Raw genomic sequence first — 19,674 nt, forward strand, 5'->3', positions numbered from 1 at the left:
GCTCTCACCAAACAAATGGCGCTCCAGCGTCACTACGGTTTCGATTACGTCACTTCCAGTCGCCTCACAGCCTCGCCCTAACGTGTTTCGTCATATCCGACTTAGTCAATATTGTCATGTCCCTAAATTGTTGTATTCCTTACAAAAGTATTTTCATTTTTTTCCAGCATGTGTTCAAGCTAGAGCAAGAGGAATACTTTAAGGAAGATATCCCTTGGAACCTCATAGACTTTTATGACAATCAACCAGTGATTGACCTCATTGAAGCAAAGATGGGGATTTTAGAACTACTAGATGAAGAATGCTTGGTAGGTAGTTTTTTTAGCCACATAAAATGATTTATTTCATTGTCTGTTTTATATTTATTAGTGGTACCCATGGCTGATAGTTTTTCTACATTGACCCGTCACACTTTCTGTTTTTACGATTTAAAGTATTTGTTAATCCTTACATACAGGGGTTGGGAAAAAAATGAAAACGCTTCATGATTTGCAGGTGTAAAAGTGATGACATGTTTCATGTTGAAAGTGGAAGTGATGTAACATTCTTTTTCCTCCGCTGTGTGATGAGACACCTAGCTAACAGGTGGAAAGCCTCACTTTCATCATTCAGTGAGTGCGCTGCTAGTAATAGAGAGTCATGTCAGAGCTTACTGAGTTTCAAAGAGGGCAAATTGTTGGTGTCCGCTTATCTGTGTCTCTGTGACTGAAGTTACCAATTACTTGCCATGTCTCGAGATACAGGATCAAAGGTTATGACTGTAGGATATTGTTATTAGAATATATGACTACAATGACGGTATATACAGTTTCCAGGAAAACATCGTCTGATAAGCATAAGTGCCATCGACATGGTCAACTTAATCCCATGAAGACTGAGATTGAGCTCTGCAGTCTTTCTTGCAGCAGTTATTTTCCTATTCCGGGTCACAATGTCCTTTTGTCTCTTTCGGTCAGTTGACCATGATGACCATGCTTATGCTTATCAGATGACGCTTTCCAAAACGTCAAAAGTGAGACTTCCCACATGTTATCTAGGTGTCTCATCACACAGTGGAAGTAAAAGATTGTTATATCACTTCCACTTTCAACGCAAAATATGCCGTCACTTTCACACCTGCAAATCATGTGATGTTTCCAATTTTTTGTCTAACCTCTGTATACCTACTGAAGTGACTAGCCTCAGGTGATATACAGAAACTAAACAAATGCTCCTACATAAGTTGTACCTGTTTATCTACAGCTCTCTTCTATGTAGTCTTCTATAGCACACAGATCAAAAGCTACTTCTGAGCTGTCAGGAGGCAGAGCGAAAATCTGACGTCACACATTGTACAACATAGAGCAGAGAGCTAAGTGTAATTGGAGCCCTGAATGGAGGGAAATAACACCCTCCCCCCTCCATCTATACAGTCTCATAGGGAAACATGCACAGTTGAGGTTGTCAATCACAGGCTGTGTGCTGGGGGGTGGGGGGCAGGCTGTCTCTCAAAATTGTCTGGGGAGCACACAGGCTGTCAATAGTTACTTATGCAGATAGCAGAAGAATGAGAGAGCAGACTGAAATCACACTAGGTGCTGTGGATTGAGGCAGGTACATTCTATAGAAGGATATGCTTTTAATTTTTCATTTCAGAGGTTTTCAACCACTTTCACACAGCTGCATATATTATTACCCCATAGTATACTCCTTGTATTGTTCTCTTATTTTCCAGTGTAGATTTCAGGTTAACTGGTTGCTGTAAGGTGACAGAAAGCACTTTATACGTTTTAATGAAAATGTCTATTGTGAAATATTTAACAGGTACCACAACAGGTCTGATAGGACTTTTTTATCCAGTAGACGCTACTTGACCTGTCTGTAATATACAGTACCTATGTGTTTTCACTCAAGAAATACATTCCTGTGTTATATCCTTCTAAGCTGCTGTTTTCCAAACTGCCGTCCATGTGCCAGATGCGGCCTTTGGCTTGCCTATCCAACCCTTTGGGATCTATTCCTCCCACTGATTTGACAGGGATGCGCAAATCATAGCATCCAACACCCAGGACATGCAGTTCTGGGTGCCACGTAGGTGTTTTGTTTTTTTTTTACATGTAGCCCTGCTGCGGTCAAGCAGCATGGTTTATACTGGGATATGCAGATCCTCCTGTTATGATTTTTTAGAACTGACAGTCGGCTCTCTAATAAAAGCATTCATAGAGGCTAACTATCCGCTGGATTGCTTTTACAAGCAGTGGGAGGGGATGCTGACGCCCGCTGATCATAGAGGCGAACAAAAAACAGAACCACTCTGTTTGCCTCTATGATATTGGAGTGATCAAATGCTTTTAACCCTTTTGCTGCCAGATCTGTACGTCATACGGACCTGACAGCGAGGGGGGCGGGGGGTAAACGGCGTCCCCACTGTGTATTCTGGGCTCTGCGGGCCCGGGGCCATTATGCCGGGTGCAGGCTGGTGTGACCCAGAAAGAGATGTGTATGACATCACTTCTGCATCTCCATGTCACTTTCCCCAGCTAGAATAGCCAGGGAGGAATGTATTCCAATGTGATCTGCATTGCAATACATTCAGTATTAAAGTGTCCCTGTCCCCCCGTGCTTGCGCACAAAGGTCCCACACACACAGAAACAGCGATCGTCCCACGCATATGAGGTATCAATGTCAAATCATGGGCGGTAATTTTAGCATCAGACCTTCTTTGTAAATCTAAAGTGGTAACCTGTAAAGGCTTTTAAAGCATCGCCTATGGATAGTAAAACATACGGTGTTTGTTTCCGTGGCACAGGCATGCGCAGTTTTAAAACCAGACATGTTTGGTATCTACTTGGTGTAACTTCATCTTTTATATTTTACTAATCAATTGGGTTATGTATTGTGTTTTTTTGCATTAAAATTTTGAAAAGGTATTTTAAAAAAAAAATGCATTTGAAACACCGCTGTGCAATTACTTTGTGACATAAAAAATTGCAACACCCACCATTTTTTCTCAAGGGCCCCTGCTTTAAAAAATATATAATAATTGGAGGTTCCAAGACATTCTCTAGCAAAAAATACTGATTGTTACATGTAAAACAAAAAGTGCCATAAAAAGCCTGGTCCTTAAGTAGTTAACAAAGCAGACACCGGAGCTTGATTTAGCTGTGTGCAAGGGTAACCTGGTGGAATAAAGTTTTTTTTTCTTTTTTCTCATTGGGGTCGGTGCCTCATTTACTAACTCAGCAGATGTGCTTCTCCTGAACGTTAAAAGCCTGACACTCCCCTTTCCTGACGAGCATCCAATCGGTGCTCATCACACTGCAAGGCCTGTCCCCTCCCTGCTAGTCCCCGGGTGTGGTGCAATGTTAAAAACATTAAAAGTTTAAGCTGCCACAAAGTCTCTTTCCTTTTTAAAAGCCCCAGACATTCCCAAAAGTACCTCTGCCTAACAAAAAAACATCAACTCTTCTTTGCTATCAATAAAAAACTTATTTAAATATGGTTTTGGCTAAAATAGATTTTTTTATCAGTTTAAGTAGATAAGGGTCAAGGAGATTGGGACCCCAATTTAGTCCCTTGGACAAGTAGTTTTTTTTTTTTTTTATTTCACACCCCTGTATGAGGTACTATTGCCCCCTCCGACACACCAATGAGGCACTGAAAAAATACATAACCCTAACTAAGAAAACTAATGGGGCTTTAAAGGCACCATACCACAAATTAAATGCTCAAAAATATAACCAACACATCTTTATTGATAAAATACAAACCACGATTGTGGTAATGAGGATTGAGCAACCAAAATGCTCATCTTAAAAAGCATGAAATTGTTATAACACACAAAATCAACATAATATATTACAAAATATGGCCTTTATATGGCCTATAGCATACAGATTATGACTGACATTTTAGAACTGACGGTTGATACTTTGCTTGTTACTCCAACGCGTTTCTCGGGACACAGCCCACTTCTTCAGGGAGACAATGTATATAATTCTAAAATTATACAAAAATAGGCCGGAGAGATAAAGGTAAGCATATAACATATTGAGAAAATAATAACAAACATAACAAACATTCTATTAGCATTTACCCATTGATGACATCAGTGAATTTGTTGGAGGTCAGTGGGAAGCATGAACATTGGATCCAAAGAGGAGGGGAGAAAGAAGGTCCCTCAATCAGAAAAGTAGATGTACACCAAATGGACAGAGTCATATATCCACTATTGAAGCTGAAAAATCATCAAAAAGTCAAGATGTTTAGAAATGTCCCAGAGCATACAAACTACACCCCTACTTCCCAAATTAGTTGTATATCAAAGCCCTGAATTCGGGACAACAAAGAAAAAGGATATATACTCTATATATAAAGAAACTAACAACTTCATATTATGCCATATAGTTAGATTCTCATGTTATTCTAAAGTACTATGAATTTAGTTCCACCTTTCCCCCCTAAAAAAGGGGAAACACTGTATGTGTATCTATATATGGATCTCAATTCAGTACATACCACATCCAAAGAGTACTTGCATCCTCAAAAACTCCAAGCAAAAAAGGTCTATCTGGCATCAACAAAAGTACAGGTCCTCTTTTTGGTATCAACAGCAATCCAGATCCTCTCTGGGAATATAGCCACAAAATTGCTACTTCAGCTTACAATCTTATATAGCAGACTAAATCACCAAATTGCCAGCGTTCCCGCCGTAAGGCGCATGCAAAGCCGCGCCATTAATATACGTGAGTGACGTCACAACGTCAACGCGTCACATGTTGTGATGTCCGAAGTCACGTAACCGCGGACGTCACGGAAATGCATAGAATACATGAAGGAAAAAAAACCTTGAGTCTTTAGAACCACTTTAAAGACCCTGGTCTGGGCAGAACCTTATAGAGGTGTACATCTTGTTATGGATGCTAAAATCAGGAGAGTGAGGCAGCTTCAGGATTGTCTTTTGTACAGATTAGAATTCCATTTCCCGGTTATCCAGGATTGAGGTGTCCTGCAGCAATGCTTTGAAATGGAAAGCCCTGATCAGCTCTTGGTACTTAGCCTGGGAGCAGTTGTGACACTTTTTGTTTTTCTCTCCTGTGGTACATTGTTACTGTACTCCATCTAGTAGATATTATCTGCATTCATTGCACTGTATTTAACAGCTACCCCAGGGTACAGATGACAACTGGCTGCAAAAGCTGTACAACAACTACGTTAATAGGAACCCCTTGTTTGAAAAACCAAGAATGTCCAACAGATCATTCATCATCCAACACTTCGCAGACAAGGTAAGCTAATAAAAGACGCACTTAAAAAGAAGAAACACGTATGTGGACTTCAAGGGGTTTCATGAATTAAATTCAGGTATACATTGTAGATGTGATGTACAAAGTTTCCAGAGTCACAGCAGCGAGGAGATGTAGCAAAAAATAGATTATTTGGGGAGATTTACTAAAACTGGTGCAGCTGTGCATGGCAGCCAATCAGCTTCTAACTTTAACTTATTCATTTAAAGTATTACTAAACCCAGGACCCTGCATCCACGATATCTGGTCTCCCACAGTACACATGGAAGTGCAATAATTTTAGTAAATATAAACTGCTAAATACCTTTTCTCATCAGAAGTTAGAGCAGTCTGGTGATTTCTACCAGTGTACAGCAGAGCACTGGTTAACCTCCCTAGCGGTCTGATTATGTCCATATTTCTGTGCTCAAAGCGGTAAATTTTTTTGAATGGAAATATGTATTTTTTTTATTGTAGGCCTGTAATTTTTAGGAATAACTCACTGAAATCTGTCCGAACAAGAGTCTAGTAAACATCCCGGGTATGTTAAAATTTGAAACGCAAAATCATAAATTATAATTTAATAAATAATCATAAAAAATAATAATAATAAATGTATTTCAATAATATAATCAAACCAAAACACTGAAATTTGAAATATAGCGCCAAGTTCGCACATTGCTGAGCAAAGTCGCAAAATCGTTTTCAGTGTCTGATGACGAATTTCCCCACGAATCATTATCACTCAATTCTGCAAGTGGTTCTGATTTACTATCGCTGTTCTCTAGCTGGTCTAAAACCGATTTTGACCTAAAGGGACGCTATATGGACGCCATGGACATTTCTCAATTTCCAGGCAGAAAGAATGGTAAAAATGCAGGCAGGGCACAGGACAAAGCACTAGGGACAAAATGTATGTGAAATGGTTTGATACAGTAATGTTTTACTATGTGATTTTAGTGTATTGAGTGAATGTCACAATATGTCATTTTCAAATTTCCCGCCGTTCCGTCCCCCCATACGTCCTGATGCTCACAGGGGACGGAACCCAGATGACAGATGCCAGCATCCGCCGGAGTACATTACAGGGGACACTGCAGGAGGGACATCGCGGGAGCCTAGGACAAGGTAAGTAACCGAGGGATCCCAGAGCATCACCGCAGTGTAGCTCGGGGTTACCGCTTTTGGTACTGAAACTTTACCCCGAGCTACACTCGGGAATACCGCCAGGGGGGTTAAAGCTTGTAGGATGAGTTTTCATTATCCTCTAGCTGTCCTATGAGGCTGCATAACCCCTGACCCTCTCTCTGGACAGTACTGATTGGCCCTGTGCTGATCACATGCACACTCCCAAATGAAAAAAAAAACCTCAATACACTCTAAACTGAGCATGTGCAGAGTGCCTCCTATAGCTCTGTACTATCAGCAGATGGATTATGGACAGTAGAAAAAGGTAAGGAACAGAGAAGACAGGATCAAACAGACTATTTACACAATGCAGAGGATTAACCCCTTAGGTTCTGCAATGAGTATACCAAGCATGCTTTACTGCATATACAGACTGATTTTACTGTTATGGTTTTGGCAACGCCTTAAGCTTTGGTAATAAAGCCTAGAAGCTGATTGGTTTCTATGCAGAGCTACACCAGATTTTGCACTCTTCAGCCTTAGTAAATAACCGCCATATTTTCTAAATGGGTAATTTGCTGTATTTGTTGCATTTCCTTTCTGAAATAAGTCCATAACAATGTCCTATAAATGAAAAGAGAAGTGCAGTCCAATTGGTTAATGTCATACAGGTGCTTGTATTCATTTAAGCCCCATTCACAGCTGGGTGTTTTGTAGCTCTAAACTCATGATTTTCAATTGTGCCTATTTGCCTATTTAGTGTAGTGTTGCTTGAAGCTCGCAACTCAAAAAAGTACTTGTGCTTCTATGGAGTTACAAGCTTTGGGCATTTTTGGTCCCAATAAATTTCAATGAGAACACCCGAAGATCAAACAGAGGCACAAATAAGCATGAAAAACACTCTTAGCCCATATTTTTATTTCCTAGTAGCTAGATTTCCAAAAATTTAGCATAATGCCTGTGAAATGCTTAAAAAAAGCGTGCAAAGTGACCAAAGATGCTCAGCTCAGCTGTAAATGCAGCCTTACACACACACACAAATACAGCTCCGTACTAGCGGCAAGTGAGCAATCCCAGAGGTATTAGAGTGCTCTGTTAGAGTTTTCTGTTCTTTTGCATACGTATTTATTCATTAATTATTTCTTATAACAAACCTATGATATAGAAAATCTAAGGAGTTCGGTAGGATGCTATGTTCATTTTTACCTCTAGGGATTTTCACTAGATATAATGTATATACTAATACAGCTAATATAAAATATATATATATATATATATATATATACTGCTCAGAAAATTAAGGGAACACCTTGAAAACTCATCAGATCTCAATGGGGAAAAATTACATTTTCCCTGGAAAAAGGCACCACTGAGCTCCTGGACAGTCTGAGGTGCACCCTGGCAGCGTCGGACGGACCGAAACATGATATCCCAGAGGTGTTCTATTGGGTTTAGGTCAGGTGAGCGTGGGGGCCATTCAATGGTATCAATTCCTTCATCCTCCAGGAACTGCTTGCATACTCTCACCACATGAGACTGGGCATTGTTGTGCATCAAGAGGAACCCAGGACCCACTACAACCAGCATAGGGTCTGACAATGGGTGCAAGGATTTAATTCTGATACCTAATGGCAGTCAGAGTGCCATTGTCTAGCCTGTAGAGGTCTGTGTGTCCCTCCATGGATATGCCTCCCCAGACCATCACTGACCCACCACCAAAACGATCATGGTGAATGATATTACAGGCAGCATAACTTTCTCCATGGCTTCTCCAGACCCTTTCATGTCTGTCACATGTGATCAGGGTGAACCTGCTCTCATCTGTGAAAAGCACAGGGTGCCAGTGGTGGACCTGTCAATTCTGGAGTTCAATGGCAAATGCCAGTCGAGTTCTATGGGTCCACTAGAGGAAGTTGGGCCCTCGGGGCACCCTCAGGAAGTCTGTTTCTGATTGTTTAGTCAGAGACATTCACACTAGTGGTCAACTGGAGGACATTTTGTAGGGCTCTGGCAGTGCTCATCCTGTTCCTCCTTGCACAAAGGAGCAGATACCAGTCCTGCTGATGGGTTAAGGACCTTCTACATTCCTGTCCAGCTCTCCTAGAGTAGCTGTCTGTCTCCTTGAATCTCCTTCATGCTCCTGAGACTGTGCTGGGAGACACAGCAAACCTTCTGGCAATGGCACATATTGATGTTCCATCCTGGAGGAGTTAGACTGCCTGTGCAACCTCTGTAGGGTCCAGGTTTTGCCTCATGCTACCAGTAGTGACACTGGCCCTAGCCAAATGCAAAACTAGTGAAAAACAGTCAGAAAAGATGAGTGGGGAAACATATGTCAGTGGCACCCACCATCCTGTCTTGGGGGTCATCTCATTGTTGCCCATCTAGTGCACCTGTTGTTAATTTAATTAACACCAAAGCAGCTGAAACTGATTAACAATCCCCTCTGCTGCTTAACTGACCAGATCATTATCCCAGGAGTTTAATTGACTTGATGCTATACTCTGATTAAAAAGTGCTCCTTTAATTTTTTTTAAGCAGTGTGTATATATAGGAGATCAGTTATTATGTAATGATTGTTATACAGGACTGAAAAATCATTGGTCCGAGAATATTGTTTTATTTTTATTATTATTTTTTATGCAGGTTTTTGTGTATTTGACACTGTCAGTATTAGAAATAATATAGATGATAATCTTTTGTGAATCATAATATATTATACTGTCTAAAGCTGCATGTTTGATCTGCACAGGTAGAATACAAATGTGATGGATTTTTGGAGAAAAATCGTGATACTGTATATGAAGTATTGATCGATCTGCTGAAAACTAGTAAGGTTTGTGTGATTTGCTACCTTGTTCTTTTTTTATACTTGCATTGAGAAACTTGGAAACTATGAATTCATAGACACAGTTTTTGGGAGTTAATAGGAAGGTCTTCGAGCTTGTTCACACCAAATGCACTCCTAGTCCTTTCCAGATGCATTTCTGCATGCGCGTTTTTAAGGTGTTTTTGATGCGTTCCAGTGCATTTCTGGATGCGTTCCAGATGATTTTTTCTTCTTTTTTCAGTTTTTTTTCCCACTGTACTGGGGTCCGGTGCTTTTTTTATGCGTTTTTGATGCATTTTACCACGTTCCAGTACAGTTTTGTGCAACAAAAATGCAGCATGTTCTTATTTTTTTTCTAGAACTGGGATGCACTGGAACTGCAAGCACTGGTGTGAATTATGGCATTGAAAACAATGTAACCTACTTTCTTTACGTTTTGGATGATGTGATGTGAACTAGCCCTCAGTGTTGTATCTAAATTTCTGTGCAGAGTCTTTGAGTTATCTTCCGCTCACTAGGGGGCGCTGTAAGAAGCCTTCCAATGTGCAGAGGATTACAGGAAACTGCTGCACAGTGCAGGGATTGCCTCATGCAGGCCTGTAGGTCTGGGATTGGATGTTCAGCATGCACCTATTGTAGTTCTACTGGAGTCCTTGCTTATTGTCAGTCTTGATATAAAACATGTTAACAGCTCTTACAGTTAAACATGTTACAGCTCTTTGTAAAAGTATGGGGCATCATGTATGAAAGCTCATAAATCATAATTAGGGATGCACTGAAATATCGGCCGTTAGGAAAAATGTAGCCGATACAGGGGACTGTGTGTGCTGCGGATGTGTGTGTGTGTGTGTGGGGGGGGGGAGGCAACAGAGAAAGACAGGAGAGGAGCAGTGTACTGTATACAGTGACTGGCTGCCTATATGTCAGTGCCGGTTTTAAAATGTAATTACCGGCTTTTTTTTCCTTTACTATAGCTCAGAAATGGAGCTGTCATGCTCAGAGGGCTAAAGGAAACAAAGGGGCGGGGTCACCCAGTGACATTACCCAGTGACCCCGCCCCTTTGTTTCCTTTAGCTTCTGGTAGAGTGACAGCTCATTCTCTGAGCTATAGTGAAGAAAAAAAAAAAAGCCGGTAATTACATTTAAAAACCGACACTGAAATAGAGTGACAGCCAGTGAGGGAGCCTCTCTGTATACACTGCTCCTCCCTCCCCCCTACAAAGAGGACCTGTCACTTATATGCTATCACATAGGGGACTATTGGTCTCCTATGTGATAGCAATACAATCATAAGTTAAAAAAAAATAAATAAAAATATACATTAAAGTAGAAAAAATCCTACAAAAAATTGGAACCTCCCCACCCCCACATATGCATACATTTTGGTTTCGGTTTGGTTTCGGCCACGTGCATTCTGAATTTTCGGTATCGGTTTCAGCACCAGTGATTTCAATTCGGTGCACCACTAACCATGATGCTAAAAAATATTTTAAAACAAAGACAAAACTAAGACAGCATCTCAATTAAAGTGTAAGTAAACTTTTTTTCCTAAAGTTTTGGATAGAGTGAAGAGGGATTAGAACACCTGTCAGGTTTTTATTGCTGTCTGTGCCCCTGTTAGAGGGATTCACTGTCTGTATTTGACCTCTTTAATGTTATCAGCACAAGTGAAAGTAAAAGAAAATCCCAAACTTTCTGCTTTCCCAGAACAATAGAGGAGAAATCTTCCAATGGGCATACTAGTTCTGGCAACCCTGGTGACAATCAGGAATTTTCTCTCATTTCCTGTTTCAGCTATGAGACAGGAAGTAAAGGGAAGACTCCCTTATGAGACAGAGATGGCAAACAAAGAAAAATACTGACAGAAGTGACAATTTTATCCAAAATGTAAAAAAGTTTTGCCTTCTGTTCTACTTTAAATACATTGTGTCAACATAATCAACGAGTAGAAGCTGTTCACCAAGCAAAGTAGCGTTTGCTTTGAAAGTTGTATGTTTGCCTATCTTAGTAAATAAGGGTAAGCTGTGTTCATTTCAAATACCCAATCAGAGCACTCCAACGACAGCTAGTAAAGCCTGAAGCAATGACGCCACCCATAGGCTCCTATGGGCCATCTATTGTTGGTGCTTCCTCCTCTCCTCTGCAGTCGCGCTGGCTGACCCAGGGGAAATGGATCACGTGACCGGACTAGAACAGCCTGAAAATAGGTAAGTATATACTGTACATCTATACCCAGGTTAGTGAGCATAGGTGTTAGGAGGGAAGAGGGAACCTTTTTAAGGCTAGTTAGGTGTATTCTGGAATTCCACTTTAAATTACTTGTAATTTATTTGTGAATTGCGCTCAAGTTACAGTAAAATTCCAGGCTTAGCATATTCATTACAATCTGACTACACAATCGCTGTACAATCAACGTTATATCTACCAAAACAGTGTAAAATGATGGCCTACCTTAACTATCCAATCGAATGACATGCAATCAGGCAGGCCCTTGCACTACATACTTATTGGTAGATCTAAAGGAGATTGTACAATCAGAATGTATCATGTGTGGTGAGTTTGGAAGGCAAAGATACCCTTTAGCAAATGTTTCATAAAGAAAACATTGAAAATAGAAAAAAAAACAAGATTCTTCAGGTTACACTAAAGGTTTTGATGTGGTTTTTTTTCACCAAATCTTTGTGGTCATTATCCAAGGCTTGTTTTTTTTGTTTCTCTTAACAATCCTAGTTTGACCTGTGTGCCAGCTTTTTTCAAGACAATACACCCAGCACTCCACAGTATAGTGCTGCCATCAAGGTGAAGTCTGCACGGCCTGTCATAAAGTCTGCAAACAAAGAACTGAGGATGACAGTTGGCAGCAAGGTACGGTCTATACAGAACACTCTGCCGAATGCTGTCATGTTATTGTAATGGAACTGACCCCAGACTGCACTTGGGTACTTCCGTTAGACTACCCCTTCCCCATCCGAACACTGACAACTTGCACCACAGCCGACCATACAAGACTAGACGACACCAGTCTTGAAGTAAACCAGGAAATAGACTACTTTATTTTCACACAGATACAAGATATATACACTCAGGGGACAGTCTCCCCTCCCTGCATAATGACACAGGGAGGGGCAGTCTACATTTAGTAACAAGAGATACACCAGCAGACAGTCCCACCAGGAGGGTTGCTGGAGACACCCCCCACCAAACCAATACACATAAACACATACATCCCCTAATAGTTTGCTCCCAAGCCTGACAAACAATAGAACAATGGGATGCAGCCACATAACACCAAACAATCCACAACCCCCACCCCACCTATATATGTCTACAGAATATTAGGACAGATCACCCTGTACCCCTAACAGGCAGAGGGTGACTTACATATAAGAGGGATATGGGGAGCTGAGACAGGGGTCTCCACACCTCTCCAAAGTGAGCTGGGTTCCATGGACCCCCCACCCAAAGTGACTCCCGTCACAGTTATCATAATCACTTTCTGCTCAATCTGTATCTAGGTCTTCAGTGGAAAGCATCATTGTTAAGCCATTGTGTTTTTATAATAGCTTTACAAGTAACGTATGTGGACATACAGTACCCGTTTATTTAGTAAAATTCCTTTCACACTAATGGTATAGTTTACCACCACCCTGAAAACCGATTGCTTTTCAGTGTTGAAAGGAGGTTTGCAGGTGTTCAGGAGGCAAAACTGCCAACGTATGACGCCTGTTTTTATTTTTTATTGCTGAGTAGCTATTTTACATTGAGGGACCAAGACACAACTATGAACCAATCAACTGGCTCATGCTTGCAGATCGAAACTGTTCACTTGTATGGGAGAATTTTACAGCTGGTGCTGCCTGTCAAACTCTGCATGTAGCATTGAAGTAGAACTTAACTTTTTTCAAAGCAAACTCACCCATCCATCCATGTCTCCATTTTTTATTTTGCTGAACAATCACTTTGAAAAACAGATTCATATAGCATTTACTTCCTGGTATTCATCTGCCCTTAGCTCAGGCATGCAGACCTAAGGGTGTGCTTAGCTGAGAAAGCTCCTCCTCCCGGTGAAAGGGAAAAAAATGCCCATGAAGACTCCTGGGATGTATGACATCATTTGCCCAAGGCCAGAAACCAGGAGGCAACTGAGGAAATATTAAAAAAGGTTTAAATCAAGTAAATATAATAAATCTTCCTATTTATTTACTAATGCTAGCAGAGTTTAGTTCTGGTTTTATGTTGCCGCACCACGATGCAAAGAATCCCTGCCATGGCAATGTGCACTCTTCTGAATGGCACCATGTCCGCTTGTGGGTAGTCAGGGGGCAATAAAATGTGGATATTGTTCCTCCTGGGTATCTCATTCAGTAATATGATACTGCCTTAAGATCCAGTGCCTAGAAAGAGGGATAGCCCACATGACGCAACGTTTTTTCTTGGTGTCCCACCTCCTATATGTGAGTCCTATTCAGGCCATACATGGGTCAAATCCCGAACTAATTTTCTTTTGAAAATCAGAAACTTAGTTTGGTTTGTAATCCGATGGTGCCACCATTGATTTTGAAATTCGACCAACCCAGCCTTTCATTTCACCTCGTGTTGCTACAGAAAATTATTTTCATGGTCAAGAATTTTCTTTTCTTTCCAGGTCACAGCTCATGCTCATTTCTTTTTCAATTACATTTCTTGCACGATTCTCCCATCATTGATTAGAAATTTGTTAATTTTCAAAAAATTTCCAACATGCCTGATCACTCAAATTCAATGATCACTCGAAAATTGTCCATGCTGTGGCCCACTAATGGTGCGAAATTGAGGGAAAGTTCTTAGAAAAGATTTTTGAAAGAAAATTCTTTCAGAATTTGACCCATGTATGGCTGGCTTTATACACCAGAGGTCTTTTTACCCCAATGAACTCAACACAAGAAGGATTTTATTGTGAGTACAAAAAATACCATTTTACTTACAAAAGTGTTCAGTTCACCTACCATACATCAGGGCTGTACTACTTTTTGTGGCCAGCAAGTTGGACAGCCCTGGCCAATATCAATATTGCATAGATGTGAAATTGTGTTTTTGTTTTTTGCAGGAAATAGTTATAAAACATTTAAAGCCTTTTTTCTCACAAGTATTTTATTTAACCAAGTCCGGACACTTTCACCCCCTTCCTGTTCAGGCCAATTTTCAGCTTTCAGTGCTATCACACTTTGAATGACAATTGCGCGGTCATGCAACACTGTACCCATATGAATTTTTTGGAGACAGATAAAGCTTTATTTTGGTGGTATTTATTCACCACTGAGATTTTTATTTTTTTGCTATATAAATGAAAAAGTCCAAACATTTTGAAAAAAAAAAGTGTTTTTCTTATACAATTTTGCAAATAAATAATCTTTTTTCATAAATCTTGGCCAAAATGTATTCAGCTATCTTTTTAGTAAAAAAAACCCAAATTAGCTTATAACCAAAAATTATAATTTTTTCAAAAACATTTTTATTTTATTTTTTTATAGTATTATTTGTTTTTTTCTTCTTTTTTTTTTAACATACCGTCACCCTAGCAGTACAGTGTCACCATAGTGACACTGTACTACTTGTGGGGGGTGATGAAATTTTTTTTTTACACTGATTGCTTTTACACCCATAAAGGCTGTAAAAGCAATCATTTTTCCTTCTCTCTGGCTGCATTCTTGCAGCCATTGAGAAATACTGTGGGAGCTGTGATTGGTCACAGCTTGTCACATGGTACAAGACTGTTGTGAATAGCATTGTACCAAGTGACCTCTGTGATCATCCACAGATTTCACTAGTAGTAAGCAATGATGTCAGAAGTGGCATCTTGCTTATTACTATTCATGTAATCACTCATTGGCCAATCAGTGATCACATGATCTGGACCTCACACGGAGGTCCCGTAAATCTTTCAGTGTTCCCAGTGAGCGCGCACAGGCAGGGAAGCGGGAGGACGTTTATAAACGGCCACCCACTCTTGCACTGCTCCCATCCGGCCGTTTATGTACATGGGCCAGATGGGAAGTGGTTAAAGAAACATTTTCCTTCAACTTCAAATGGCAAGACTGTCTTCTGCTTTTCTAAATAGACACTTTAGAGAACTATATAGTTACATCAGCTGTGCATGGTAGCCAATCAGCATCTAACTTCATCTTCTTCAATGAAGCTTTGACAATAAAACCTGGAATCTGATTGGTTTATCTGCAGAGCTGCACCTGATTTTGCACTGTCCAGTTTTAGTAAATCTCCCCCATAGTTCCAGGAGCACAAGTTTGTACAACAATATCTGTGAATTATTTTATGTTTACGAAAACACCAGAAAAGATCTTAATGTGCAGACTGTAAATGTAGCTGGTCAGTGTGGTAAGTCCTTTACTGTTTTTTATTTTTTTTTTTATTTTGATCTAAAATGTAATGCTGCATGTAGTATATGATAGGGAATTGACCCCCACTATCTTTTTCTTTTTGTGATGTGTGTCATACTATGTTTTCCTGTACTTTCAGTTCCGCAATTCTCTCTGTTTACTTATGGAAACCCTTAATGCCACCACTCCTCACTATGTGCGATGCATAAAGCCTAACGATGAAAAGATGCCATTTGAGTAAGTATGGAGTTAAGGTGCTAGTCTGTTTAAAAACTATTTAAAGTATTTGCTAGGGCAGAATAAAAAATATATCTCTGACATACACATTTTCAAAGTTTTATTCCTTTACGCCTGGTTCACACTAGTGTAGGCCGTGCAGCCTGCATTTGCTGATGCACAGCAGCCCTGAAAAATATCTATTGATCTTCTGGAAATGCACTCAGCTCCTAAGTCCTGTTGTGGGCCGACAACACACAACATTTTTGTGGACGGAGTGTTGTCAGACCTTTCCAGATTTCTTTTGATGAACTACTCAGACCTGCCTACTCTCCATCTACAAAATATAAATTGTATTTATTAAGTAGTCCCAAGATAGTAACTGGAAGAGGTAATTACTCTCCTTGAGATAACACAGGACTTATGCACAATACACTGAACAGTTCTAAATGTTTTACATGATCTAGGGGTAATTTTTTTGCAATTAACAAACAGATATATTTTGTTTAACAGACCATAAGATCAGAGAGTTCACTGTTAGGGTTAACATTTTACACCTCAACCCAAGGCAGATACATTAATATATACAGCAATATAATACACCGATCAGCCGTAAAATTATGCACCCACTATAACCTGTCAAGGCATGGACTCCACTAGCTGTCAGTAGCAGATCTTTTAAATCCTGTGTGTTGGGAGGTGGGGCCTCAATGGATTGGACTCATTTTTCCAGCACATCCCACAGATACTCAATTGAATTGAGATCTGGAGAATATGGAGGCCAAATCAACACCTCAAACCACTCTTGAATTCATCATATCAGGCTGCCTTCTTCCTTTGTTTCGTGGTCCAGTTCTGATGCTCATGTGCCCATTGTTGGCTGTTGAAGCGGGTCAGTGTGGGCACCCTGACCAGTCTGCAGCTACAGCCCCATACACAACAAACTGCAGTGCTCTCTGTGTTCTGATACCTTTCTTTTGGAACCAACATTACTTTTTTCAGAAATTTGAGATTCAGTAGCTCTTCCATTGGACCAGGCTACATGGGCCAGCCTACACTCCAAATCTGCATCAATAAGCTTGGCCACCCAATTTTCCTTCCTTGGACCACTTTTGGTCGGTCCTGACCACTGCAGACCAGGAACATCCCACAAGAGCTGCAGCTTTGGAGCTGCTGTAATCCAAACATCTTGTCAAAGTTGCTCAAATCCTTATGCTTTTCTGTTTTCAACATATCAACCTCAGGGACAACATGTTCATGTGTTGCTTAGTATATCCCACCCTCTTTGAGATGTCATTGCAATGAAATAAACAATGTTATTCACTTTACCTGTCAGTGGTCAGGCACTTCTTCATAATCACTCACAGCACAAGGCCATCTGAAAGACAAGAAGAACACCTAAATAACACCAGCAATAGTCCAGCAGCTAGACAGTGACTTAGCACCATCCTTTCATTTTGTGGCCTCTTTCTCATCTTTCACTTTCCCTCTCTCATCTTTCCCTTTCCAGAATGACATGTTCCCTTTCCATGTACACTTAGAGGAGAGGCATCTTTGTACAAAAACATGGGCATTATCAAAAATAATTGTGACAAATGAGTAGGAAATGACCAGTAATGTCCACTTTATAAGCATTACATTGCCACCTACCCTTTGTTCAAAGTGGAGTCTGATCAATGGCCTATTGTCCCAGTATTTTGTACACTTGTGTCCAGATTATCACAAAACATTATTGTTCTTCTGCCACTTGCAGCTTTCAAGCCATTCACCAGGAGCTTGGAAGAGTTCCTGAAAGGTTTTTCACCATTGCCCAACTGGAGCTTTCAGTTTTATAGAAGTTTTCCAGCTTTGGTGTCCCAAGCATCTTCTGTCATTTATTACATCACGAAAATACATTTCCTATTTAATTTATCGGCCAGAAATAATAACTGTTAAACATTTCACCTGACAAAATGCATATGCAATTGCACTATTTTATTTTGGCCAATGAAGAAACTATTTTATGCTGATTTAGTTTTTTCCTACCATTATTCCTACCATTTCAAGTATAGTCAACAGCCTTTTCTGCTTCATGACTCTACCCCAATCTTCTGCTTTTCTTTACCTCCCCAGAGAGAATGTATCATGTGTAGAGAAAAGAGTCAAATGTAGCACGTATAGCAGATTCCTTGTGTTAAATATATTTACAGTGTATTAAGTAAAAAGATATTTTACTATAAGTAATGCTAAGGAGAAAGTTTAATTGTGATAACTTTAAAAGGTCCTATTTAGTATTTGGCAGTATGGGGTAATAATTCTTGTGTTACTTACCTTTGTGAATGAACACCCGTGTATTATTCTTTTTGTGATATGAATTAGACATGAAAATTATGTTTCCATAGAACATAATAAGCATACATTTTACATGTATATGTTAATAGTAATTTTACTTTATCCCAGGTTTGACCCTATTCGAGTTGTCCAGCAGTTACGAGCGTGCGGTGTGCTGGAAACAATCCGAATTAGTGCACAAAGCTATCCTTCCAGGTAATTCTCCATCTCAGATTACTTAAACACTAAACTTTAGCTATAAGCCCTTAATTCATTGATATTGTGTCTTTCTAGGTGGACATACATTGAATTTTATGGTCGCTATAGCATTCTCATGACACAGCAGGAATTGGCTTTGCATGATAAAAAGCAGATTTGCATGATTGTATTGCAAAGATTAATCCAGGTATGTTCATACAGTGTTTGATACAGTGGAATTGATTTGCTAAAGACAAATAGGCTGTTTACTCTACAATGGAATTTGCACTTTGCAAGAGAATTTACCCTTAACGTAGCAAATGTGGTGAAGCTTATACATGTGCACGCTGGAAATTTTCATTTTGCTTCATTTCAGATGCATTTGTTAATTGAAGAAGTTTGTTTCATCATATTCGTTATGGTAAACTGAGTCGTTTTCGGGATTTGTTTCGTATCATTGGCATTCATTTTGTACAGTTGTGCTCAAAAAGTTGCACACCCTAGCAGAAATCATGAAATTTTGGTATTGATATTAAAAATATGAGTGACCATGCCCACAAACTTTTTTTAACTACTTCCCCTCCGGCCCATGTATATAAAAGGCTGGACAGGAGCAGTTCAGGGGCGAGTAGCCGTTTATAAATATCCTTTCCACTTCCCTGCTTGTGCGCTCTCCCAGGGAGCGCGCAGCACCGCGATCCAGTGACCACCGATAGTTGTACAGGACCTCTGTGTGAGGTCCCGATCATGTCATCACTGATTGGCCTATCAGTGATCACATGAAGAGTAGTAAGCAAGATGTCTTTACTACTGGTGAAATCTGTGAATGATAACAGAGATCACATGGTACAAAGCTATTCACAACAGCCTTGTACCGTGTGACAAGCTGTGACCAATCACAGCTCACACAGTATTTCTCAATGACTGCAAGAATGCAGCCAGAGAGAAGGAGAAATGATTGCTTTTACAGCCTTTATGGGTGTAAAAGTAATCAGTCTGAAAAAAGAGAAAAATATTCATCACCCCCCACAAGTAGTACAGTGTAGCTATGGCGACACTGTACTGCTAGGGTGATGGTATGTAAAAAAAAAACCAAAAAAACATAAATAATAATAATATAAAAAAATAAAATACAAATTTAAAAAAAATGTTTTGAAAAATTATAATTTTTGGTTATAAACTAATTTGGGTTATTTTTTTTTTTTTTGCTAAAAAGGTAACTGAACACATTTTGGCCAATATTTATGAAGAAAGATTATTTATTTGCAAAATTGTATAAGAAAAACACTTTTTTTCAAAAATTTGGGACTTTTTCATTTATATAGCAAAAAAAAATAAAAATCCCAGTGGTCG

General features: G+C 39.8%; 1 protein-coding gene across 1 annotated transcript in view; it reads left to right on the top strand.

Annotated features, from left to right (window-relative positions):
• The window catches only part of LOC149442470 (unconventional myosin-Vc-like), a 204,812-nt gene that overhangs the window by 102,770 nt on the left and 82,368 nt on the right, over positions 1-19,674 (top strand). The window contains exons 12-18 of the mRNA XM_089656077.1: positions 168-308; positions 5,143-5,268; positions 9,146-9,229; positions 11,954-12,088; positions 15,737-15,834; positions 18,253-18,339; positions 18,418-18,529. Of these exons, the coding sequence (XP_089512203.1) occupies positions 168-308; positions 5,143-5,268; positions 9,146-9,229; positions 11,954-12,088; positions 15,737-15,834; positions 18,253-18,339; positions 18,418-18,529 (783 nt within the window). The remainder of the gene's footprint in view (positions 1-167; positions 309-5,142; positions 5,269-9,145; positions 9,230-11,953; positions 12,089-15,736; positions 15,835-18,252; positions 18,340-18,417; positions 18,530-19,674) is intronic.

This window comes from Staurois parvus, unplaced genomic scaffold, assembly GCF_062004578.1.
Source record: "Staurois parvus isolate SC_StPar_1 unplaced genomic scaffold, SC_StPar_1.0 ptg000885l, whole genome shotgun sequence".
Classification (NCBI taxonomy): Eukaryota; Metazoa; Chordata; class Amphibia; order Anura; family Ranidae; genus Staurois; species Staurois parvus.